The sequence below is a fragment of the Pithys albifrons genome, chromosome 7 (genome assembly GCF_047495875.1).
Source record: "Pithys albifrons albifrons isolate INPA30051 chromosome 7, PitAlb_v1, whole genome shotgun sequence".
NCBI classification, from domain to species: domain Eukaryota; kingdom Metazoa; phylum Chordata; class Aves; order Passeriformes; family Thamnophilidae; genus Pithys; species Pithys albifrons.
Window position 1 is genome coordinate 44737117 of NC_092464.1, and position 25555 is coordinate 44762671.

At 40.8% G+C, this 25555-nt stretch overlaps 1 protein-coding gene and 1 long non-coding RNA gene across 2 annotated transcripts in view; one reads left to right on the forward strand and one right to left on the reverse strand.

Annotated features, from left to right (window-relative positions):
• Window positions 1-13474: 13474 nt before the first annotated feature.
• LOC139674710 (C-C chemokine receptor type 4-like) lies at window positions 13475-19671 on the reverse strand. The gene is made up of 5 exons (XM_071561321.1): window positions 19567-19671; window positions 17399-17474; window positions 17201-17312; window positions 16572-16695; window positions 13475-15300 (listed from the first exon to the last, which is right to left on the reverse strand). The coding sequence occupies exon 5, from the start codon at window positions 15281-15283 to the stop codon at window positions 14213-14215; it is 1071 nt and encodes a 356-aa protein (XP_071417422.1). The 5' UTR covers window positions 15284-15300; window positions 16572-16695; window positions 17201-17312; window positions 17399-17474; window positions 19567-19671; the 3' UTR covers window positions 13475-14212.
• Window positions 15233-25555, forward strand: part of LOC139674713 (uncharacterized) — a 29884-nt gene continuing 19561 nt past the window's right edge. The window contains exons 1-2 of the long non-coding RNA XR_011698334.1: window positions 15233-15614; window positions 22195-22283. This is a non-coding gene — a long non-coding RNA (uncharacterized lncRNA). The remainder of the gene's footprint in view (window positions 15615-22194; window positions 22284-25555) is intronic.

Sequence of the window (25555 nt, forward strand, 5' to 3'; positions counted from 1 at the left end):
TCTCTTTGGTTCTTATGGTTTTGATGTCAGTCATGCAAGCTCCATGGTGATATTTAAAAAACAGAATATGATGGAATTAAGTATTTTCATAATCTGTAGTTTCTTCCTTTGATTGGTGTCTTGACATTATTAAAATGGTTCTTTAAAGATGAAATTCTTCCTCTGTGTGTTTGAGAAGAAATAAAAAGGGGAGGAGGTAGAATTATGAGCAGTGCTAAGGAAGAAATGAAATTGTAAAGTCTCTGTGGATGAGGAATTATTCTTGTTGATGTCTTACTTATTTTCTGTGTTAGGATGATGTGCACTAAGTAAAGCAAAATGAAGTAGCTGTAATGGGCTGAGTGGACACTGAAGGTACCACCCTTGTCTGAGATGGCCAGTACAATAACCTGTCTATTTCTTCTCAGCTGATAAGGCTCAATACTGTTGCCAGAGAAGACAGTGAATAAGCACTTCAGTGTCTGTCTGCTACGTGTTTGATGGGCTTTCAGAGCAGACAGATGTGGTTCACCCGAGACACAGAGCTTGTTCTTGTAAATTCTCACCTCAAATGCCGTTTCTAATGACTGAGGACTGTGTGTTCAGTACCAGACACACTTCATTCTTGGAATAAAGTGGTCTACACTGACCACAGAATTGCCTTTTTTGTGTTTAGAAGCAATTATAGAATTGCCTTTTTGATGTTAAAAAATGGCAATTGCACACAATTTTTCTTGTTTGGCACCATCCATGATGGAGACCCTGCAATGTGCTCTGTGTGCAGTTATTAAAAATTAATTACCTCAAAGCCAGGCCTTGAAAGTAAGGAATGAAACAGAAGGAGTTTCAAACTAGTTACGGGTTTTGTGGCTTGAAGTCTTGTTGGAAAGCAAGGCATTACTTTAATTGCAGCACTGGGTGTGTATGTGAGTGACAAAACTGCCTCTGTAGAGACACCAATACACCTCTTTTTCACTTGACCTTTTTCAGACTCCTTTAGACTCTCTATGCCCTTTGTAATTCCCTGGAGCAGACAGCTCTCCAATCTCTCCTTGCTCTCCAACCTCCTTGTGAGCATCATGGTGCCTGTGGTTTTCCTTTGCAGCTTTTTGGTGAAATACTCACTTGTTTGCACAGTTTGAATGTTTGCAGGAGTGACTCTAGAAATATCCCTTCTGAATGGCAAGGGGAAGAAATCTCTGTTTGGATGGACTTTGTCCCTTTGATGTAATCAGATGACTGACTTTAGACTATTGCAGTCCCGTGCTTCTCATTTTGGATATTCTGCAATCACTCGGGACAACAGCACCTCTGTGTATCCAGAATGGATTCTCTGACACTTTTCATAGGATACTTTTCCTGGAAATCCATCTGTATTTGAGCGAGTAGCTCCCAGTGCTGACAGAGCCTTACCTGAGCCTGTGGCAGCAGCTTGGTTATTTACTAACTTGTGTTGTCTGCACCAGCACAAAACTACTTGAGAATATTTTTCTGTTACATGACTTTGTGGTCACTCATCGTCTTCCCCTTTTCACTTCTAAATGCTCTAACCTGACTTCCCAAAGGAGCTGCTGATGTGCAGTCCCCATATTTTCTCTTTAACCTGTTCGTGGGTGTCTCTTTTTCATACTGTGAACATCATTTTAACAGATAAATACAAGATGAAAGGTTTGTGAGAGACGATCTGTGTACCCTGAGGCAATATCGTTTGTATCTTAATTATTCCCACTATGTTTGTTTAATGTATTCTTCAGGATTTCTTGTGACGGGGACTCCAGTCTATCCTAAGCAAATTATTCCAGTGTATACTGTTGGGAAACTTGTTGAGAACTAAGTGAAGTCTTCATTGCTGTATGTAAGGCAGTTATCACTTTCACTATCCACAGCCACACAAAGTATGTATTTGTGCTCTGAGGCTGCTTGGTGTCCCCTCTGTTACCTTTTTATGGACTGGATTTGCAGAAATTTTAAGAGGTGCAGAGTAACACAGACAAGATGTGAAAGGGTGACCTAAATAACTTGGTCCATGTGCTACAGCAGCTTTTTTTTGAAAGAAATGACTGATTTACAAGAGAGTTGTCTTTCAGGCTGGCACTTAAAAGCATGGTAGTTAACCCCAAGGTCCTGGCTTGGAGAACATGTTACAAAAGGAACTGGAAGCTGCAGAAGAATGGGGTCTGTTTTAATGGTTCTCCTTCAATGAGAAGGCAAAACTGGGCAGGAAGAGATTATCCTGGAACTTGATGCCAGGGGCTGAATGGAAAATAATGTTGGAAAAGTGTGTCACAGGGATTGTCGTTTGCTTTCACCGAATAGTGTGTATGTTTAAAAATCCCTTCCAGAAGATATTCCCTGTTGCCTGTTATGTTATCAAATATGGGAGTAGTGAACTTTCACAGCTTTAGAGGAAGCTTTGAAATTGTGTTACCTCAAGAAGTTTCACAGAACAGTGCTTATTTCAGGCCCTTGGTCCTCCTTCAGTAGGATATATGGTTGTTGGCCAAGGAAATGAGGAAATATTTACTAAGTCTTGTTTTGGGCACATACACCTGTCCCTCAGGAGGTAAGTATATATAGAACTCTGAAGCCAGGGTCTTAGGAAGGCCCCACTTTTAACTCTGCATAAGTCTAATGGGAAGCACAGTTTTGCTTATGAGACTCCCCAGCACATGTTCATAGCAGACCCTGTGCAAGCATCATGCTGAGATTGCTATCTTGCACTCTCATGGTGTGCTTACAGCTGCATGCCCATAATTTAGCCTTTAAAATTTTTTTGGGGAGATGAGAGGGGAGAAAAAAAGGCTTCTTAATGGACATGGAATTGAGTTTGAAACTCTAGCAGAATGGGCCCTTGTTAAGTAGAGTGGACCTGTTCAATACCAGTGCAAATCCAGTAGAAAAATGCAGCCAATATGTAAGGTCTAAAAGGATTTTTCTGTTAAGTTTCCTTCTTCATTTTAAGTATGTGCACTATTTTTATTAATCTTGGTGCTTCTGTAGGGCTCTTGCTTCTATATTAACCAAGCATTTTCAGTGTTGTCTGTGACTGTGGCAAATGCTTCACCATTGGGGGTCATGCTGCTGATGCTGGAGCTAAGAAATTATTCTTCTCTATTTCCTGTTTCTTTCTTAACTATTGCTGGTTCTTCCTCTTGCAGTAGGAAAGTCTTCTGTGTAGAGAAACTCAAAAAATTTCCTTCAATGTGTTTTTGTTTGTCTGAAGTGGAGCTGATATCCAGCCCATGGGTATCCATTGCTAGTGTGCAAGCTGGATAAAGATGCCTGCCTGTTCTTCCAGCTTGTTTATACCTGTCTCCTTTCTTCCAAATCCCATTTATTTTCTCAAGTTCCACCTGTCTTGATCAGGTGTATAGAGTGAACACTCCCTGTGGATGTTAGTCCCAATTTAGCCAGAAGTCTCCCCTGATTGTGGACTTGTGCAATAGCACTCTGTGAATTCTGTGAATAGCCTGTGAAAGCATTTACCTTGGGAGAAGGTGAACTGCTGTGTGTTGTGGCTGCAGGATCTGAATGTGTTCCTGTGCTGTGGGTGAAGGCGCTCCCAAAGCATAGGTAGAATTGCTGAGGAGAAGGAGGAAAAAGAAACTGAGCTTAATCTTAACCTTCCACATGCCTGACTGTTGGTGAGCTTTAGACTGTAACCTTTCACATTTGCTGAAAATGTTGGTTGCTGTTTTCACCTCAGGCATGTATGGGATAAGATAGAAACTGCGCAGAATTAAAATTTGCACTCCTTTCTTGTTTCTTCCCTGTTAAATTTTATTTCTGGATTTTGTAACACTCTGGTGTACCATCAAGGCTTTCTGGAAGACTGAAGTCTCTGAGAGATGAGTCTGGATCCTGCATACACTGTACCTATCTTCTTTCAAGCTTTTAAACTTTTTTCCCGCTGCGTTTTAGGATGTGGTTTGCACTAATCATGAATAGGTAGATCCGGTGTGCTGAAGAACCCGAGAACCTGATACTGAACTCACAAAGGGTTAGCATGATTTCCTGCAAAACCTTGTCTGATCAGTGCGTTCTGCTCCTGTGCATTCCTATATTGCTCTTTTGGTCCTTTGATCCAGAGCAGTATCTACATCAAAAGCTGAAGCTAAAACTATGCAAGTCTTTTGACTGCAGCCAAACATAGACACTTTCAGATCTGACTTTAAAGCACTGAGTCCATCTAGCTCTGCTGAAACAACTAGCAGCAAGCAGCTCTTTTTTAACTTTTTCAAGTTTAACCTTTCAGGTCTTTTTGCTTTGATTCAAAGGCTTCAGAGGTGGTGAAAAAACCCCAACTTACAGTTTCTAGGGATCCTTTCTAATTTTCATACTGTATGATGCCAATACAGTTGGCATATTACTGTTAGCCAAATTTTGTCTTCTCTTAATGTCTTTTAGTAAGAAAGGAGGGACAGATCACATACCCTTACCACCCCAAAATTAAGTTTGTTCATCCATCCTAGGAAATAAACAGAACTTGGACAGGTGCCAGTAGTTCAGCTAGTTGAAATCAGCCAAAAGGCTTTTGGGATACATTTTTTAGTTCTGAAAAACCCACTCTGTGCAAAGAGATTACAGTAGTATACTTGATTGGTATGCAAGTTGTTTCTCCTGTTCCTCTAGGTGAAACAGGATGTTTAAGCACTATGGAGATACAAGCGAAAAAGAATATTCCGTGTTACAAAACGTGGTCTGGAAGCAAAGCCTAATGAAGACAGAAGGGAAAGCATAATAATATGTCTGGTAAAGAGTGAGTTGTTTGGTGGGTTTGGTTTTGTTAGGTTTATTTTCTTGGGTTTTATTTTCTTTTTTTCAAACCTAAGCAGGTTGGCAGCAGAAAGGGGAAGGAAAATAATTTTCTTTATGATACTTCCAGCTACAGGCTGTGGCCTTGCATCTCACTAAGCTGGCAAAGGTGAATGATGCTGAGCTCTGTAGTTTTCTGATTTCTTAGCTACAAGTGGAGAATTTTTACATGAAAGAAAGGATGTGAACTGGAGTGAAGATTCAGCTCACCTGGATAGTTGTGCAAAGTGGGGAAAATACATCCAAATCCTAACAATCTGCCCAACCAAAGACTGGAAATGCCCATAGCTCTGCTGGTACTTGTCTTGTCTTCCACTTTATCCCTGCAATGCAAGGTAGAAACTGCACTATTTCTGTCCGTTCTTGATGTGTATCACCTATTTTCAGTTGTTCACAAAACAACAAGGTTAGATGATGCCTGTTTGGTTTCCCTATGGTTTCTGGTAAGCAAGTACCTTCTCTGGAAATACAACTGTGCTGTCGTACTTGTCTGGCAAGGGGGGTGGAAGAATCAGGGATTCCCACTGTTTCTCCTCTCTGACTTTGTCAAGGGTTTGGTGCAGCACACAAGGACACGTTTGTCTCAGAGGCTGAGGGCTTTGAAAATACACAGAGCTCACCTCATATTTTCGGTTGTGTTTGTTTTCTTTTTCTCATTTAATAGAGGTCTCTTTTTTCATAAAAGAGTCATGGCACTGAGTTTGACTAAAGGCCATCTAGCCCTTTACCCTCTTTTGAAGTAGAGCATATCTGATAATCTCTTTTTGAGTTTCAGCACCTGAAGCTTTAAGGTGAATGGGTTTTTTTCATACAAAGTTGAGCTGGAATTGAGTGCTTTTAAGGCCTTTTCAGAAGAAGAGGCTCAGCTTTGACTTCTGAGTCAGCTGCTTGGTTGCCATGACTCAGTTAGCAAAAATAATACCCCAAAACCTCTGAAGTTCATATTCTGCAATGCAAACTGCAATACAGTGACTGAAATAACTTAGAAGCATCAGCTCTGCTCACCAGTCCTGCTCAGTGCTCCATAGTGTATTCTGATTTGGGAGATGGCTTGTTTATTGTCAGTCTGTGCCTTTTGATGCAAAATTGTGATGCTGGTTTGGCTTGGAAAGAATTTTTCTGTTCTTTCTTGCAAAGTACTTTGTTTTTTCCTGTTACCTGTTTTAGTTCATTCATGCAAATTGGTGAAACCCCCTGATGATTACAAATGTCAAAACCTTGAGTAGATCAGGCAAGCAAGTCAAAAAGGGGTGAGGGTTTAATCTGAAAACCTTCAAGATTCAGGACAAAAACCATTGACTGAGAAGTGTTAGGAAGACATTTCTCAAAACCAAAGACTTGTGTTTAGAATAATGCATTATGAAGTTGTTTTCACCTTCTGTGGAAGGAGGTGAAACTTCCAGGGCTGTGAGTAAAAAAAGAGGGTATGGTTCTTGATGTCTTGAGACAAGGCATGAAATCGAGCAATGAATACGCAGATTTTTGTCTCTGTAATAATACTAACTTTCATTGTAGCACTTTTCATCGGTAAAATGCCTTGTTTTAAAAAAGAGGGCAGAGTTTTGATTTCTATGTAGCAAATGCAAGACTAGAATTGACTGGGATCCTTGGCAAGGCGGAAAACAGAACCTTAAAAACAGCTTTTTATTTGTTTTTAATTAGGGAGAAGTAAAGGATAAGAGTGCTACAGTCTCTTTTGTGCCTGTCAGCTGTAGTCGATAGAGTGACATGGTTGAGCTACTTCTGCCTGGTTTAAGTCTGCAGCCCAATGTGATAAAGAAGCCAGTGCAGACAGTGGAAGCCATCTAGTAAGCTGCAGGTAATAAAACATGGGTTTTTTTCCTAAACATGACCACTGTCTGCATGGACACGACTGGGGCCAGTTATGTTCTGTCTCCCCACTGCGGTCTGTCTGTATGGGGCCCTCAGCATTAGTTCTCACAAAGGAGAAGCACACTTTCTTTCAAACATCATGTCTGGCTAGTGGGTCTACATGAGGTCTCCTCTACAGTTTGCTCTGCTGCTGCTCTTGGAGTGCACTCACATAACTTATGCCATTCACTGACCAGGCAGATATGGCTTTTGCTGTGAAGGATCTCACTGATTTTTTTTTTATTCTTTTTTTACTGTGTTTCATTTTGCTTTTCCCAAAGCAGTAACTTTGTGGAATCTTGTGCTCTCAGATTTAGAAAACATGGCAGATTTTTTTTAGGCATCACTTAAGTTAACATTGATACCAACTACATACTTGCTCCATTGTTGGGCAGTATCAGCTTTTCTGCTGCTGTTTCTATGTACGTTTCAGAAATTTCTAGAGCTCCTTTTACATTTTTCCAGAAACCTGGAAGCCTATACTTACACTGAATTATGTTGGCATAACTTCAAGAATTGGCTATGTGCCCTCGTGACAATTCAGGCTGCATTGTCATATTGTATTATGATGGAGGTGTTCATTGTGAATCACCTTAGAGAAAAGGTGGGCTTTTTTTTTCTACTTATGACACAATTAGTAGTTGCTCTGCCTCTGTACAAACTCATTCCTGGAATTAAAGAAGAAAAAAATAATGCAAATTAAAATTTGGCAGAAGCTTGGGTATCTAGTACTGAACTGGCTTTCTCAGTCTCTGACGCAAATTGTTAAATAGTTATAACTTAAGGATTGACCTTTCATAAATGCTAATATGGTGTTTGATCATTTACATTTTATTCATATAGTCTCATGTGATAGAGTCTATACAACGCTGCAGTCTTTTATGCTTTAGAAGCAACAAAAGTTATTTGCTAGGCAAATTCTCATGGACAAAGTCAGCATTTTAAAAAAGAAACAAAAACATACAAACAAAAAAACCGCAGCCAAAAATCCTGGTTTTGCCCTGTAGTCATCAGCAACAACATTCATCACTTTACTGAAATTTTGCCAAAAATCTGGCACATTTCTATGGATATGTGGAATAAGCTACTGTTTGAGCAATATGATGGATTTATTCTATCAACATTGTTTAAGTGTGTTAAATAAGACAAATACTTTAGTTTTTTCTACAATTTCTGACATGAGGACTTCTGAAATTATTTCTCCCATCAGAATAAAATTATAAGAATTCAAAGCAGAAATAATGAAATATTTTATTTCAATAATGCTGACAAATATGTTCTGCTTACTCTGAAACTGTTTTAGTCTAAAGCTGAAACAAAATGCAGGTGGAAGTGTTGGTTTAAAAGCTGTTGATCATTAGCCAGTACAGCTGCCACCAAAAATCTGCTGTCTTCAGTGTTCAGATTTTCATAGAGCCATAGAAGTGTTTGGATTGCAAGGGACCTTCACAGGTTGTCTAGTTGAACAGGGACATCTTCATAAAACTGCCTTAACAAATGGAAAACCACCTGCCCTTGTAGTCACAAGACAGGCATCCTGCCCGTGTGACCTCTGGGTGTGGAGAACGTGAGCTTAAGCTAGTGAGGAAATGAATGGATTGACTCCATGGAACTGGAGAGGAGGTTGTGTCACAAAGATTCGTGCCGAAAGCCAGAGCAGGAGCAGACAGAAGTCAGCCTCCCCACAGGGGATTTTGGAGGTTCCCTAATATTTCTGAGGAAAGGAAGCGAGTACTGGCCTGCATTATGCAAGGATGGGCTGGTAAAGCAGAACTGAAGAGAAAACAGCCAAAATCCAAACTTCCCTTTTCTTTCTTTTCATAAACCCTTCAGCCCCTTCTCTGTAGCATTGCAGGGGTTTGTGTGACACCTCATGCTACGGGTTTCACTCTTCTAGAGAGCGTAAACAAGTTTCTTGATAGCGAGGGCAGACCTTTTCTCTGCAACTTCTCAGCACTGGTTGTCTGCAGGGCTTGCAGATAATGTCATTGCTCCTTGCAGTCAGCCAGCCTTGTTTTCTTTCCATTCCTGGTGCTTGTATATGAGCAAAACAGGCCTAAGCAACAGCAAAATCCATCCTACTCTTCCTTCTATGGGTGCTTTTTGCAGCTTTCCCACATGCTTTGATAGCTGACAAGGCAAGTCAGTCTGCGGTCGTGGTCTTGTGGTCAAATTTCAGTGTAGCTGTTTATGAGCAAGTACAGAGATGTGTTGTGGTCTTTCTTCACTTTTAAGATGCTTTTGTGTTACCACTAGCCGTGTTACTACTGCTCTATTTGTGAGTGATGGTGGCAGGGTCAATGTTAGGGAGGGCCTCTCTCTTCAGACGACCTGCCCAAACCACAGTACTTCTATGGAGATATTTCAGGGAGTGCAAAGTTGCTGTGCAAAAGAGACAAAACCACTTTTCATGCAGGGATGTCCACTTCTTGTTCTAATCACTGTCCCAGCCACCAAAGTTTCTTTTGGAATGTGGCTGCTTGGACCTTCTTGGAAAATTCTGATCAAATGCCACTGGTCTCTCTTGAGCAGAAGAGTGCATCTAGTAATGTCAGTCTTCAGTCTGTGTTGTCTTACATGTTGCTAGCAGCACTGAGAGGGTTTTTTATGACAGTTTCATATCTGTGGAAAAAATCAGATTCTTGCAGATCAGATTCTTGAATACTTGCTATTGTTGTTAAAAGCAAAAGCAAGGAAACAAACATCTTGGAATTCTAAGAAATTCTTAGTGCCATAGTAGTTCTGTTTTGCAACACCTGAATTCACAAAAGCTTGCAGTGTGCAGTTACAGAGCTACTTAAACTGAATGCATGCTGTTACTCGTTTTGAAACAAGAAACTAAAACCCAGAGAAGCTTCAACCCTTCAAAGATGACTTGAAATAAAAAAGCCATCACAAAACCTAAAGAGTAGTATGATGCATTGGCAAATCAGGCATTTGGGCTGCATTTGCACAGAATGAATATTTCTTTGCTTTTGCTTTCTGGTGTATTTAGACAGCAAAGAACACCTCTTATTGGGACATGACAATAGCTGGTCATCTTATCTCCAGATACTCTTCACATCAACCTATGGTCCTCCTTGAAGAACTTGCATCCAAATGAGGACTTTCCTGGCTAGGCCAGCCCATATTTGGCTGTCAGAAAGGGCATGGTGTGGGTGGTTCTTACCTGGAAGTCTCCGTCACCAAGCTGAAGTGTGACTTCTCCCCAGGGAGAGCTAGGAGGGCTGTGAGATTCTGTCAGAAATGTGCACTGTGCTCTATGTCTGAGCTCTTGCTCTCTGCCTCAGCTCCCCTGCCTATAACATAGCAGGTTTTAAAAATAAGGTCAAGTGTCCAGTGATGCAGGAAGACATCACACTCTTCAGCAGACATATCGTGCACATGCTGTCATTTCTGAGAGCTCAAAGGAGGATCAGAAATAAATTGAGACAAAAGCCTGAGCATGGCCTGTGAATAATCTTCTTTTGTGACAAACATATCAGGGATATGTGGAGGGATATGCGCGGTTAAGGGAAAAGGGGAAAAGGAACAGCAGCATTGGTCAGTCATGCCACTGCTTAATCAAGGAGTTGACAGAGGACTTGATTTTGATGGTCTGGAAAAAATAAAGGGCTTCATTTTTGAGCTTCATTTCTGTGAGAAGTGGCTTTGATTGAATAAGTGTCCCATAAGATGGGATTTTGTTAGTTTTTCTGATGGATTTTGCTGCTGAATGACTGAAAAAGAGAATTCACCTGGTAGCTTCTGATTTGGTATCTCCTCAGTGCTAATGCTTGCTACGTTAGTGATTTCTCACTGATTGCCAGTGGCACCTACATACATCATTGCTGTGTTGCATAACATGATTGCAGGTACGACCACCACTACATCACCTTTGAATGGTCTTATCAGTTAAACAAATGCTAGAAATCTCACCATAGTCATGTCATTTTCAGGCTCCTACCTAAATGCTTCTTTCATGACTGGAGTAGCAAAGTCCCGTTGAGCTCTCTTTAGGCACTGCCTTAAGCACCATTTAAATGATCATTTTCATTGGTGTTACTAAATGGCCCTTGATTTCTAATTGTAAATCAAAACAAATGGAGATGTGGCATAAGAGAGAGGAGTTGAAGAGGTGGTTGGTCTCTGGCTGCATTAAGAGATGTTGGATAAAACTGCAAACAATTATGAGCTCCTGAAGGAAAACATGTCATGTAGATCTCTGCTGGCAATTTTAGATGAAGCATCCTGCTAACAAAGGAGATGTAATGTCTGTTGAATTGTACTCCCCTTCTGAGCAGGTGTGCAGAGCTGGTGCTGGGACAGTGGCAAGCCGTTACCTTACAGGGAGGAGAAGGGCAGTTCCTGGCTGCCTCTCAGATTGAGAGGAGCAGACTGGGAGGAGGCTGCTGACCACGATGCTGCCTCTGCACTATTAAAAGGGATGAAGCTGTCCTCCAGAGTAAAAGATAAATGTGTAATTCAGCTTCATGTTTAGGGAGGGCTTGTTGTGTCCTAAGCACTGTATGAAAACAGTTTTTAGCTTTTCACCATTATTTGTATTTCATAAGATTAGCTGATTTCCACTCTCATCTACCTTTCTACAGCTGCTTAGCAGAACTGAAGAGGGGATGCAGGCTGGGCTTCTGAGGAACCTTGATGTAAAAATGTGGGTTTAAGAATGAGTCAGCTTTGCTTCACTTAAATGTCTATCCATTCTCTTTCATGGTTCACTGGGTCTGTACATACATCATTCATTGCTGGAAACTCTTGTTCAGCTAAAATGACACCTTTGTCAACTGACATTTTGAAAATCCCTGCTTTATTTTTGTCTGTGTTAATTCCATTATCATGTCCTTTGTCATCACCAGGTATTTCAAAGCCCCCTCTCTAAAGAGGAGTGGCACTGCGTGCCGTGATCTAGTAAATGGATTGGAGTTGGACCAAGGGTTGGACTTGATGATCTCGGAGGTCTTTTCCAACCCAATCAATTCTATGATTCTATGATTATCCACTGCAGCTTGGTGCATGAGGCAGGAGGGTGTGTTTCAAGTGACAGAAAAGGAAGCCACCTGCATTTGATGAGCTCCAGCCCCAGGACCTGGATGCTTGTGCCCTTCACTTAGATGTGAGTTCCTCTTTACAGCCAATTCAGCAAACCTGCTCAGAGCACAACTTTCAGCTCAGTTGCTCATCCAGCACAGACACTGAGTAACTGGGAGCATTACTGAGAGAACTGGAAGAGGTTATTTGCCACAGAGAAACAATGACAACATTCACCCGGGGGGAGCTCTGGCTGCCTCAGGCACACCCTGTACCAAAGGCAAATGTGCACAGGTTGTGGGGCACAAAGTCAAGCAGTGAAGTGAAGCACATTTGAGTTTTGTGTGGAAAAGGGGCTTTACACTAGCTCAGTTTATGGCAGTGCTGCATGGCCACTGGATGCAGCCTGTTAGTTCCACATATGAGCAGATGCAGCATCCTCCCTCACCACAGGGTATGCCCAGACCCAGACCAGCCTGTGAGCCATTCCTTGACACCACTCAGCCCCGGATCTCTCTTATGTCAAAACTGTCGAGAGCCTATGGCTTGCTTTATCCTTGTTGACCATCACATTTGCCAGGGCAGCACAGGCAGCCCTTCCCCAGGTCTGGAAAGCAAGGCTTCTCAAAACAACCTGTGTGTTCTTACTGACCAGAGGGGTCACAAAGTAGGACCAAGGAAAAAGCAACTGCATTGTCTTGTCAGACTTCCAGATTTGTGCCAGGTTGGGCCACTGCATAGCTCAGCAGTTCACAGTGCAACTATCAGCATCACCATCTGTGAGAACGATGTGCTGCGCTGGCTTGGCATCATATGTTGGGTTCAGTGATATCTGTGAGAATCTGAACCACCTGACATGAAATTTGTCCTCCTTTTCAAAAGAGGTGATGGATGACTTAACCCACTCTTTACATCAGTTTTCACCAATGATTTACTCAGTAGCTGTTAAGGTTTTGAGTAGTAAGAATTTATAATATTTTTCTTAGAAATGTATACACTTTCTTATTGGAAGTAATGTCCTTCCCAGCTATTCCCATTATCTGCATTAATGCAGGTGCTTGCTTGTCAGCCTCAGCAAACTGATAATGGTAATGCATTCCCAAAATTAATTATGAGGGATATGTGCATGCGTGAGTATTTAAGTGTATGGCTTTCTATTTCCAGTCCTGTATCATGAGAGAGGTCATATGCAGGTGCCCTTCCACTTATGTTTCTTATTTTGGATGCTGAGTATAATGGTCTTACAATAATTTTACATTTCTTCTCCAGCCCCTTCTTCATGCATTTTAATCACTTGTTTGCTCTTTGCAGCCTTGGCTGCAACAGGCACTTTGTTATTGACAGTCTCAGAAAGTAAAAGTCATCTTGCTGAATGGCTGTTGTCCAGCAAAAAGACACACCAGAAATACCTTCTAAACGTATTTTTCAACTCTTATCTGCCACCACATTACTGATTTTTGCCTCTTTTTTTAATTAACACTGCAGTGTGACTTTCCTTCCTCTAACGGATCTCTGATTAATATCGTGTAGATCTGTGAACAGCTACTGTAGCAGCACACTTGTGCACTTTGCTGTTATCAAATGCAAGGATTTGTGTGGTTTCTAAGTTATGACAGACTGTTTCTACACAATCTCTGTTTTTACTTTCTTTTGTTTTACCAGATACACCTCCAGTGAATGAAAATTGAGTCTTGGGGTTAAGTACTTTTGGACAAAGAACATTCACTTTAAAATACACACTTTTAACCAAGATGCTTCACATTTATTCACACATGCTGCAAAATGAGCTTTTAAAAACACTTTTATTCAAAAATATTTAATTATTTTTCTGTGTTAATAAAAATACAGAATTTCTATACTGAATTACAGTGATAAAGTAATTCAAAATGCTATGTATACACCTATATATAGGCATATATGTCAACCTAAGAAAAAATGCATATACAATACAACATAATGGCTTTGCTTTACATCTTTGTGCACATAAAGAATATCTTTTGTGTCCATTTTGATAATGAGAGTGTATCCTCCCTCTCAGATGAAACATTTAACAGCAAAAGGTACTGTTAGTAGCTTCCTAAGAGTCACTATTGAACAAGTCCTACACAGATCAACTGTAGAATAAAAAATTAGGAGAGAATAAATGAACGTATTTTGCAAGTGCCCGTGCTGATGACAAGCTGCTGTCTTGCCTCTGCCCACCCATCCAGGTCAAGGTCTCGATGCTGGTGAAGAAGAAGCCACCTGGCATGGTGCTTTGCAGAGAGCTGAGGCTGCTCTTACAGCTGAGCAGTGATTTGTAATCACAGCAGAGACACCTTGCACGTCCCTCTCTCGTGTTTCACATGTAGGACACCTTCTGTCATAATACTCAGAAAATCTAGAGGCAGAAATAAAGCTGAAGTAAGTAATTACACAGCACTAGCTTATTGTTAAATGTATCTGCATTTGCTTAACTTTTCAAAGTTCCTGCTTTTGTTTGTTTGCCTGCTGGTGAGTTCAGTGGCTGGTCTGAAACACATTACAGAGCATCTTGATCTCCTGTAGACTGCGTGTGGAAGGAACTTGTAGATTCAGTGTGGTAAGTGCTGTGAACTCCACACCACTTGCAAATATAGCCAGGTAACTGCCAGTTCTTAAAGAGCATCTTCAGGTACTTCTTAAATTTTTCCCCCATGAAGAAGTAGATGATTGGATTAAGGCCACAGTGGAAAAGCCCGAGGATTTCTGTTACCTGGAAAGCATAGTCCATATTCCTGCTCATTTGACAGTCTCTAATGAATCCTGTAGTTTCTAACAGTTGTAAGAAAATAACTATGTTGTAAGGTGTCCAAAAACAGAAAAACACAATCATGACAGCAAAAATCATCTTCACAGCCTTATTCTTTTTCTCATTTCTACAGTGAAGTAATGTTTTAATGATCATGGAATAGCAAAATGTCATAACTATAAAAGGGATTAGAAGCCCTAAAATGTTGATTTCCAAAGTGGAAAAAAGTTTCCATGTTGTGAAATTGCCTGGATATCTCGGTTTGCAGGTAGTATAATTATGTTCATTATAAGACTCTCTAAACACAAGCTCAGGAACAGAGGCCAAAAGAGCTACGAGCCATACGACAAGGCTGGTAATCAAGCCATGGAAGGCAGTCCTTGCTTTCACAGAAAACACTGCACGGACAATTGCCAGGTATCTGTCTATGCTCATAAGCATAATAAAAAATATCCCACTGTAAAACCCAACCAGGTAGATCCATGAAATGATTTTACACCAGGGAGTTCCAAAAACCCATTGGTCTAGTGTGAAATAAGACCAGAATGGCAAGGATAAAACAAAGAGCAAATCTGAGATGGCAAGGTTTAGCAGGTACACATCTGTCATGCTCTTCAGCCTCTTGTACTTGAAGAGGACCACAATGACCAGAACATTTCCAGCGAGCCCGACCAGGAATACAAGGGTGTACAGAACCGGTAGGAAGGAGGCTGCAAACCTCCTGACGCTTTCCTTACTGCATGGCTTTGGAGCATCATTATAATTCTCATAATAGTCATAGAAGGTTGAGAGTTCAAGGGACTCTGTACTTGCAGAACTCATTTTTTTTTCCCCAGGTCCTGAGAAGGAAAGAATATAAAGATGTCAGTGACTTCCAGTGTGTCAAGAGCGTGTGGTTACTCTGCAGCCCTGAATCACGAGCAGTGACTGTCTCGCAGTTCCCAGCACGTCTCATTACAGGTTCTCAGACATTATGTAAGCATTATGGGATGCATGTGCACGCTTGCAAAATGTACTGTCCTTAACATGCATGTGCTTAGTCCTTGCAGCACCGCACAACTTGGATATTGAGCACACATAGCAGCACTGGATGGGAATAGATAAGAGGAAAGTAAATGGGAATGACAGACCACAGATATCAAAGCAAAGAGTGGTAAGTCCAGTATGAAATAAAGTTAAAAGCAAAGCCACTGTTCATAGCAGTTCAGGATTTTACCCATTTTTCCCACCAGGCAGAAGACAATAATAAAAATGCATCAGACTTTCCTAATGAAATTACACTTACCGAAATCTGAATGGAGTTTTAATTAAGTTGTGTCTTCAGTAGCTAAATGAATATCAGGAACTTGCCATATATGTGTACTTTTGTAATAGGCAGATACAGAGTTTTAAGTGATGTTACTTTGAGGTAACTTGCACACTTTACAAATACACTGCTGATGTATTACTGTGTGTTATTCACATCACAGCAAGTGTCATTCTTTTAGCCTAACATACCAGAAGTTTAAGTCTGAGTTTTGTTCTTACTGTGCATGCTATTCACATCAGAAGTGTCATTTTTTAGCCTAACATACCAGAACTCTAAGACTGAGCTGTGTTCTTCTCCTTTGTCTTTATTTTTATGAATGGAAAGCAGAAGAAAAGTGAGTTTCATTGCTTTAATTGTCTTTACTTTATATGTTGCTGCAGCATAACAGCAAACATAGACCATCCTTAACCTGACGCCGACTGTGTGTAGTCCCAAGCATGACATCTTTCCAGCCTACAGTTCTGTTCTGTTATACACAGAGAAGAATTTAATTTGACTAAAAGTCACAAGGACAAAACTGATTGACACCAATGGTCTAGAGATGACAGTTTTGCAACAACTTCTCCCAGACATACCTGAATCTAATTTAGTTTCATCATAATATACTCAAATATTTAAAACTAAAAAACATATGATCACAGGATGCACATATACACACTTCTGATGATGCAAGAGTTCTTAAAACTCCTTTAAAAATTACCTGAACTGCTATAAAAAGTAAACGAAAAAGCATTGCATTCACACACATTATGAGTGTACATAACACACAACTGTTTCAAAACCGCATTTTATAAATTTTACCTGTCCTACTCCTTTCTTCTCAGATGATGTGAAGAAGCTTTTTTGCTCTGAGGGTGCAGAATCACTTGCTTTTCACCAGGTAGCTCTGCCAGGGAGGTGCTACCCACACAGTAATATTCAGCAGCTGCAAAAAGCAGATGTCACTAGGTAGCTGTGTCTTAGCGGAAGCTTCTGACTTCCTTACAGATTGTATCACAAGTGCTTCTCTACTCAATGCTCCTCAGAGGTAGTCCCATTAAGTCAGAAACAGGGTTAAACATATAATGTTTAAGAAAATGCTCTTAACACTAAGGGCCTGATTACTGAGTTAAAGCAGCTTCATCTTTTCCAATAATCATTAAAATAGATGTCACTAAGCAGCTGTCATTCATCAGACACCTTGTTCTTTCTTACAGGTTGTAAAATGCATCTTAGTCTCAGAAAAAAATTATCAAAGGATCATCTGTAGTGAGCAGAGAGGAGGCAGGCACTTGGTGTGTGTGTGAGAGGTGTGTTTCTAGTCCTTTTCTGAGAGATAACTAATTTTGCAAGTTACACTATATAATTGTAGAAGAAAAAAGCTGTATAGATAAAGTGTAGGGAAGGCTCCTTTTAATCACTGTTGTTTGATCTTCCTAATTCTTACTTACCTTACTAAAACAGAAATGAAGGCATGTAAATTCACACTGACTTTTTGCTTGATGTTTTCTTTAGTGGGTTTTACATACAGCAAATCTGCCTCCTGCCACTGACCGGTACACACTGTAACAGCAGTCAGAATATCAGATAAGAAGTAGGATGTGCACATGCGCATGTGTGGTCTGAGGGCAGAGGGTGCTGAGGTTTACCATGGCTCTTTGTCACAGCAGCTTCTATGAGTCTCTCCTGAGAGTGTGGTGGGCCTTATTTGTCTTTTGGGGGATCCTGGGAGGGGAAAAGAAAGCACAGAAAACATGTGTTAGTCAGATGGGATGGTTTGATTCCTGCCAGCAGGTCAGCTGTGCTAGTAGCTGTCAGGTGCTGCTCTCCTCTGTTTCCCAGAAAAGGCCAAGCAGAAGTACATGCCATTTCTCAACAGGGGAGCCTGCTTGCTTCTTAGCAGGAGAAACTGAAGAGACACAATGAGAAGCAGAAACAAGAAAGCTACAGAAGGTAGTTGGGAGGTTATGAAGAATCAGAGATCTCACTTCAAGAGAGATTATATGCTTTCTAGTTTGCTCTCTGGTGTTATTCCAGACACAGGTATAGTTTTTGTTCAGTTACGCTGTTTGCTGCTATCCCGTATGCCTCTGACACTGTTAGTCTACCCAATAACTTACACTTGGCTGAAGTGTTTCTTCCAAAAAAATTGATGTGAAGGCAGCATGTGATGTGGGATCTGCTGTTTTCATGTTTTGCCAGAATAAAACACTTGTATGGGAAGGATCTTCTCAGTCATCTTTCACAATTTGCATATGTGCGTATTTTTAAATGGGTCCCTGGGAGATGTTCCTCCAGTGCAGGCTATTGTTCTGCAGATCATGTATGTTTTCTCTTCAGTTTACTAGTAGTCCTTTAAAGATGTGGATGTCAGATAAGCAGACAACACTGTGGTACATGTGCTCACAGAAAATAGAAGCTGTTCCTCTTGCTGCTCTTTGGCTGAGTAGGAACCTAATTAATCTCTTCTTTGACGCCTTGTTGCACTAGGGCCACAAGTTCAGCTCTTCACCCACAATAACACAGACATAAAATCTTTCTTTAAGCACCTGTTTTTCAGGGAAAAAAAGCCCTCTTGCTCTGTAAGCCTTGTTCTTAGTTTTGGTTGTAGTGTTTTTGCTTTAATAACCACCATGCATCTGCATTCTTATCTTGTCCCACTCATTATGTTCAACTCTATCAAACTAATGTCTTTCTTGAATTTCATCAGTGGTGATTTTTTTTTATTTCCAGATGAAGTAGTGAATAGAACTGAATCCAGATGTGATCTGTGTTTGACCCTCTAAGAGCTTGGTTAAGGAATCATTTACCATCATCACTAACCTTTTGAGATCTGTTGACCTGTCTTTAACAGACAGACCACACTTCAGATTTGTTTCTTATCTTTCAGTCACACTGCTAGGATGAAACAAGTCTGCAGCCTTAGGAATGCCAGTTTAGTGTCATCCATATGGCACTGGCCTGAAGAAAGCACCTTCCTGGCATATTGCCTTTTCACCAGTCCTTCTTAGGAGGGCTTTCAAGTAGCAAATGCTTCCTAAGCAGCTTTTTGTATCTGCTCACTACCTGAGGTGCAAGGTTGGGCTGATGCCACCAGAGGAGTAGGGCAGCAAAGACTCCTTGTCAGGGCATGTGTGTGTAGCTGTGGGATGGAGTGGAATGGCTGGACCATGGTGTCTTGCAAAGCAGCTGTTGTCTTGCAGACACCTGTCATGACACAATGCATTTCACTGCATCAGCAGATGGGAAAGTCTGTCTTTACAAGGAGACTGAGCAAGAGCACTTCTGCAGAAAGAGGAATGCTTAGCCACAGAAAGGAAGAATGGTTGCAGCTACAGATGGTGAAAATTTGTAATGTGCGAACTCCAGAAAAGGAAGATTAAAAAAATGCCAATTCATGAAAATCAAGAGAATAAGAATGAACTCTGAAACACCTTCTGATGGCCTACCAAGGAAAAGATTTCCTGGGGGACCCTGCAAGGAAAACTGTAGAGAAGACAGGAAAAAAAAAGAAATGTCTGAGCAAATGAGACAATTCAAAAAACAGAGGAAAGGTGTTGTTAGTGCAGCTCCTGCAATGGCTTGGAGAGAAAGAAGAGTGAAAGGGACTGAATATAACTGTGGTCTCTAGCAGGGGAGCTCTGAGGTCCCCTTCTGACACAGCAGCCTGTCTTTTCAGATCCTTCTTGGAGAACCTGGCAAACACTAACAAAAGGAAAATGGCAGGAGTAAGAGGAAAGGGGGAAAGGTTCTCAGTGATGCTGCTATAAAACTAACATGTTTGCAGGGAAAAGGGAGAAGTAAGAAGTTGTCTTACCTCTTTACTAGATGATATCGGGTATGTGGCACTGACCAAATAAATCACAAGAGTGCAGAGAGGTGGACCAAACCTAATTATCTTGACTTGGGAGGAGATTAACCTTTCATAGGGGTTGGTGGGTGAGGAGCACATTAAATCCAACAGGAAGGAACTTAATAAAAGCAAAATGCAGAACCACCCACACCATGAAAACCGTGCTTCTCACCAAAAGATTATTCAGCCATTGCCATCCTTTATGAGAAGTCTTATCATTATTTTGCCATTTTACAGGATGCATAAGATTGTTTCCCAGGGAGGGACTGGAGATAGACATCTATCTAACCCACTATCTAGGCTGTGAGATACCCCTGATATAAAAGTGCACCACCCATTCCCTCTGTTCTCAGTGTTGCCCATGGATAGATGGTTTAGAGTGTGTTTGTTTGACAAGTCCTCATTCACAAGGGGCTGCCCCAGAAGAGAAGCAAATTACGGTACATAAAGAGAGATAACTATGGCAAGAATCAGTATTTTGACTGAGTGTGTGAATCAGTGCAGAATCCAGGCTGCCAAAGTCACAGATGGACAAATGATTATTTTTCTCAGCAAACCATCCTCTCCATCAGGCAGCCAACTCTTTTGTGCATGGTAAGGCCTTGTGCAGTTCTTTTGCAATTTGAGTGAATTTGGATCATTGTGCATCTGTAGCTCCCATCTTTGATTGTTAGCAAAGTGTTTGGGCCTCCTGTTCCCTGTACAGTTCTTTTGGTTGTAATTTTCAATGTATTCCAAATTTCCTGTGAATGACTAAAACTGGAGCACTCTTGACAAGAAACTAAAACAGGGAAGTGAATTAATTTCCTAGTCTTAGAACTGCTGTGTACACTGGTTCCCAGGTGATTCAGTCATAATCTTTTCGAATACATGAATTCCCTTTGGCTAAGGTAACTGTTTGCACTGACAAGAAAAAGATTTAAGCCCAAAACATCTTTTCCTTGCTCAACACTAAGCTGCAATTTACCTAAAGTTTTTTTCTTTCAGTGGTGGAGTCCTGTGGATTCTGCTGTTTGTGTCCACTGGTTATTCTCTGAATGGTATCAGCCATACTTTTCCTCAGCCTAATTTGCTTTCTTTCCACGTGCTGTAATTGGAAAGCTGCTATATTCAGAACTCCTCATTAAAAAAAGAACTGAAACTTCTTACCTCAAACATCACAGAAACAGTAACTTAGTATGCTGAATTTTGCTTAAAATAAAAATCACTGATGCAAAACCCGTGAATTGTATTCTTCCTAAATGTGAAACAGCACAGCAAGGGTCTTTCTTTGTCTGTTCTGTCATCTGTCAAATGTCCCCAGGCTGTTTTTACATGTAGGAGAGAAATTTTAGGCTGTTTTGACTCTGAGGAGCAGTTGATATCTGAGCTTTAATATTTCTTTCTTTCTTTTTTTTTTTTTTAAGGGCCAGCCATCACTAGGAGTCCCTACTAAAGGCTGGTCTTTCCAAAATGAAAAAACAGACAAGGCAATAGTGAAAAGCAGAGATGTTCTAGGTCAGTTTATTTGATGTCTATTGTGATGAGTTTAGATACAGGGGAACAATGACATTCTGGTGTAGAGGCTTTGTAAAACAAAGCCTGTGCTTTATGCTAGAGCCCCATGTCTCAGGCACTTTAGTTGCTGGTAGTCTTAATACAAGTTTATTAAACAATTTGCCTTACCCTAAACATCTACACAACAAAAATCTTTGCAGTCTCTCCCATCATGTTCTTCATGTGGCAGTTGTAACATAAAGGAATCTAGTTAGAAAAACTAAAGTAATTGCAGAGGATCAAGACAGAAAAATGCTAATACTTGCTCTTACTGATTGCTAATCTTTCTATGTTTGCTAAGGCCCAGGAACTCTGGCACCACATGGAAAGGCTGTTTTACTGCAGTCCTCTTCAAGGCAAGGTGTATAGCCAATTTATTTAATACTCAGTTCACTTTTAGTAGCAGGGAAAACCACTCAGCGCACCAAAATAATACTGTGATAGTAATAATAATAGGTTTTCATTGGAACATTTCTTTCATCTTTGTTATTCGCAGGATATTCTGTTGTGTTTTCTGAATTGTTGGTGAAATTGCTTTTAATCAGTTTAACATTCACAGGCTCTCATTGCTCAATAACAAGGAAATAATTAAAATCTCAAAGAAATTGATGTGTCTTCAAGCAGCAGAATGTAGTGACTAATTTTTTCTTACTTTCCATAACTAAATTTTTTGCACTCTGTACTTGTTCATCAGTGACTTGGTAGAGTAGGGTGTCCTCCTTTACCACAAATGACTTTCAAGTTCAACAGAGTTTAATAATGCCACCCTCTGGTGAAAATGCAAAGAAAGCACTGATGCTAAAGATGGGCAGAAGGCTCTGTGAAGTAAGCTTAGGACAGAGGGTCCTGCATGAGCAAGGGTGATTACAGGGATAGTGAAAAGGTATAGTGACTCTGGAAATACTTGGCTTCAGTGCTGTCAGCCTTGTTTAAAAAAGATATATGTCATTGTCTGCAGTTGCCCTTTCCGAATCTGATTTGATCTGTATACCCCGGCCTGTGCATTCTGTGTTGCCTTTATGAAAACTTGTATTTTATTCATCCCTTGCACTGTAGCCTCGTGAAACCTCAGCTATCAGGAGGATCTGGAATAGAGATCAGCAACAGGACTAAGAAAAACGAACTGAACAAGAGGTCAGGTGATGGTAAGTATTAATGATTCAAATGAGGGCTACCTTGGGAAAAAAACCTCAACAAACAAAAAACTGATCAGAGTCCCAAGATATGTCCCCAAAGGGGAGAGGGGCTACAATAAAGCAAAGACTGCCTAGAGAGTAGCTCTGAAGCCACTTGGGGGTTATGATCTAGGAAATTTTAGTCAGTTGTAATACTGCTATTCACAAAACAGGCAAATCCAGCTTTGAGCCTCCTCAGACACCTTTCTTCCAGTGCAAAGACAATGTCTTGGTGAAGGTCCTTCATCTCTACCAGGAGGTATAAGATGATGTCCTTAGGAAGTGCTGAAAAACCAATTCCCATGCATCTTTACCCATTCCCATCCCCGAGTGTTTATAGGCCATTAGCACTATTGGCTGAGGCCTTTCCAGTGGGAAATCCTCCCCATTGCTCTGTGCTCCTGCTGTGGTCAAGTTGGGGTCTGTGTTACCCAGCAATTACCTGGGGCAAAGTGGGTGCAACAACCTGTTCCAGGTGCCTCTCAGACATACCATTTCATTCCAGTTTGCTCCTACGTGGCTGGGGACTAGAAAAATAATTGACGCTGCAGCTCAGGGTTTCCAAGCAGTTCTTTTGTGTAAGGAACCATCCTGGTACAGTGCATAGGAAATTACACATAGGAACAGCAGCTCCTGTCTGTCACTAGGGGGAACTCTCTCGGCAGCAGGTGCATGAAGGCATCAACTGCTCTGCTTCCTCAGCTCCCCGGTGTCCTCTACTGTGCCCTGCAAATCCTGGCCATTGTAATTTGTGTTGCTGTTTCTTTGTGTCTCAGTGCTGCTGGCTCAATTTTAATGTGGTAAATGTAGCATTTATGGGCTAGATGCGAACTTCTCATGGGAGAAATGCAGCTTCCCAGTTGCCTGCGGTGTCCAGGGATATAGACCTGTATGTAGTGGGACTGTTGTGCTGCAGCTGAATATGAAGCAGTGACAAATGCATATAGTTTATTAGAGACTAAAAATCTGAGTGGGATGGAAAAATAGACTGTTCCAGTGACAGCTGCGGGTGGAAAATGGATAATATCCCCTGAATAGTGGAACGGCTGTGCCAGTCATTGCTTGCATTTTCTATGCTGTTCACTAACCTTCACCTTCAGAGATACAAAGTTAATGTGATGCCTCCTGCTTATTGAAGTATCATGGTTGGAAATCTGGTAAATGCAAACTGTTTTAAACAAGCAAAACAATGTCCCCAATGAGAGCTATGGTATAGTGTTTCTTTAGGAAGAGAAATGACAAATGCAATATATTAACATCTGTGTTTTGAATATTAGTGTAACAAAGAAAATCATACAGGAACAGCTGGCGGATTTTTTTCCACGTTGAAAACAATGTGTTAACACTTGAGGTTTGGGTGTGTATATGTTGAAAACAAAGTTCTTACAGTAGCTACCATGTAAATTAGGAAGTTCTGATTAACAGTAGTAGCAGAATCATTACCAACTTGAACAGAAACTGTATGTATGTGTTAAGTGCCAGAAACCAACCTTTAATAGCTATACGTTGTTTGCAATTTTTGCTTTGATTACTGAACTTGAATTTCAAAATAGTAACTGTAGATGATACAGGTTTTCATTAGAATTCCAGGTGTCTTACAGAGTTAAGAAACTGAAGTGCAAACAGTACATCTTTGAGCAGGACTAGGTAAGTCCTTAAATACAGAAAATATTCAGAGCTATTTTAGAAGTGGTGTGTCCACAGCCTTTGGTAAAGCACCACATCATGCAATAACTGCAGAGGAAAGATGTTACCAGCTGGAGGCTGGAAAAGCAATGGTGGGTCAGAGATAATGCAACTTCTGGAATTCACATTTGGGAAGAATAAAGCTGGTAACTGAGATTTTCTTTGAAAAATTCTCATTTGTTTTTTAGTGATAGCAGGACTTGGGACTTGCATGGATTGGACTTGTCCCCTCATTGACAACAAGGTTGACCCTTGTCCTTCTAGGATAGGGCTTTTGTATCACCCACAAGATCTCAGTGAGGGGCTTCTCAAACGTTATGGAGACAAACTGGAAATGATAGAATTTAACCTATAACCCATCAATTTATAAATAGGTTCTCTGTGAAATACATCATTAAAACTTCAGATTACTCTGGGCCAGGACTTCAGATCCACTCCCAGCAAATGCTAAATCCAAAGGAATTGTGTGGATAAGTGTCAGGCTCCTTCTGATGCCAGTGTTGAAAATTACAGCTTTCACTGCTGTGCCGTTTCCCAGGCCAATGCAATGCTCTGACTGTCTACATTTTTAAGGTTTTTTGTACAAATTAAAACCTCCAAGAATTCACAGTACCCATGCTCATCTTCAGAATTAAGAAACATAAATCCTGTTATTTTGGAACTGTGATGTAATATTTGAATGAGAGGGGTTCACAGTAGTATCTAAAAATAATTATGTCCATTTAGCTCACTGCAAACAGTCTGGCTGAATATGTCTCTTGTTCATTCTATTTTTAAGCAGAACATGAAATACAGTCGTGAACCTGCTGAGGAAACTTGGTATCAGGTTTTATTAGTTCCTCAAACTGTAACCCATCTGGAAATAGATGTATGCTAAATGTCAGTGTGATTCTCAAACAGGAAAAAGGTTGATCATGATGAACAAGTAAGTCACAAAGATAGCTCACCACCCCTCAAAACCCCAAAGCCCAGCACCCCTCCCCTGCAAACACAGAGATTTCCTGACCTCCTTTTTTGCAAAACCAAATACTATTCAGTGGACAGAAACAACAAGTCTGCATGTGTGTGTGCATTTCCATGTGTAAATTGTGTGACTTGCTAAGTAATCAGGAGTCTGTCCTTAATTTATGGCTGATGGAATGGCTTTATCCCATGCTGAGAGACTGGCTTGCTTTCTCACAATTAATGGGTAGGAACTGGATGGTTGCTGGTCCTCAGGGCTGTGTTTATCCAGTCTAAAGATACATGTGTTGTTAGTGGTCTACATAGGAAAGCTTTACATGTTGTAAACTAGCCAGGCAATGAGAAAACACCAGTTTCCTTCTGCAGATGTTTTGAAAGAGAAATTATATCTTTAAAGAAAGGTTAAAATTAACTGAAAGTCCAGTTCTTAAAGACACATCAGTGGGATTTCAGTCAGGCTTGAATGGCGCAAAGAATCCCTGAAGGAGTGCAATATATAAAATTAGCAGAAGCCCAGGAAACTACACAGTATGAGCTGTCACAAATGGCACCAGAGGCGTGGTGTGGGCAAGAGGTGGCATGGCTGTGGCTCC

Bases quoted from the DNA above. Each gene is read 5' to 3' on its own strand.
- LOC139674710 (XM_071561321.1), bottom strand. From the start codon at position 15,283: ATGAGTTCTGCAAGTACAGAGTCCCTTGAACTCTCAACCTTCTATGAC.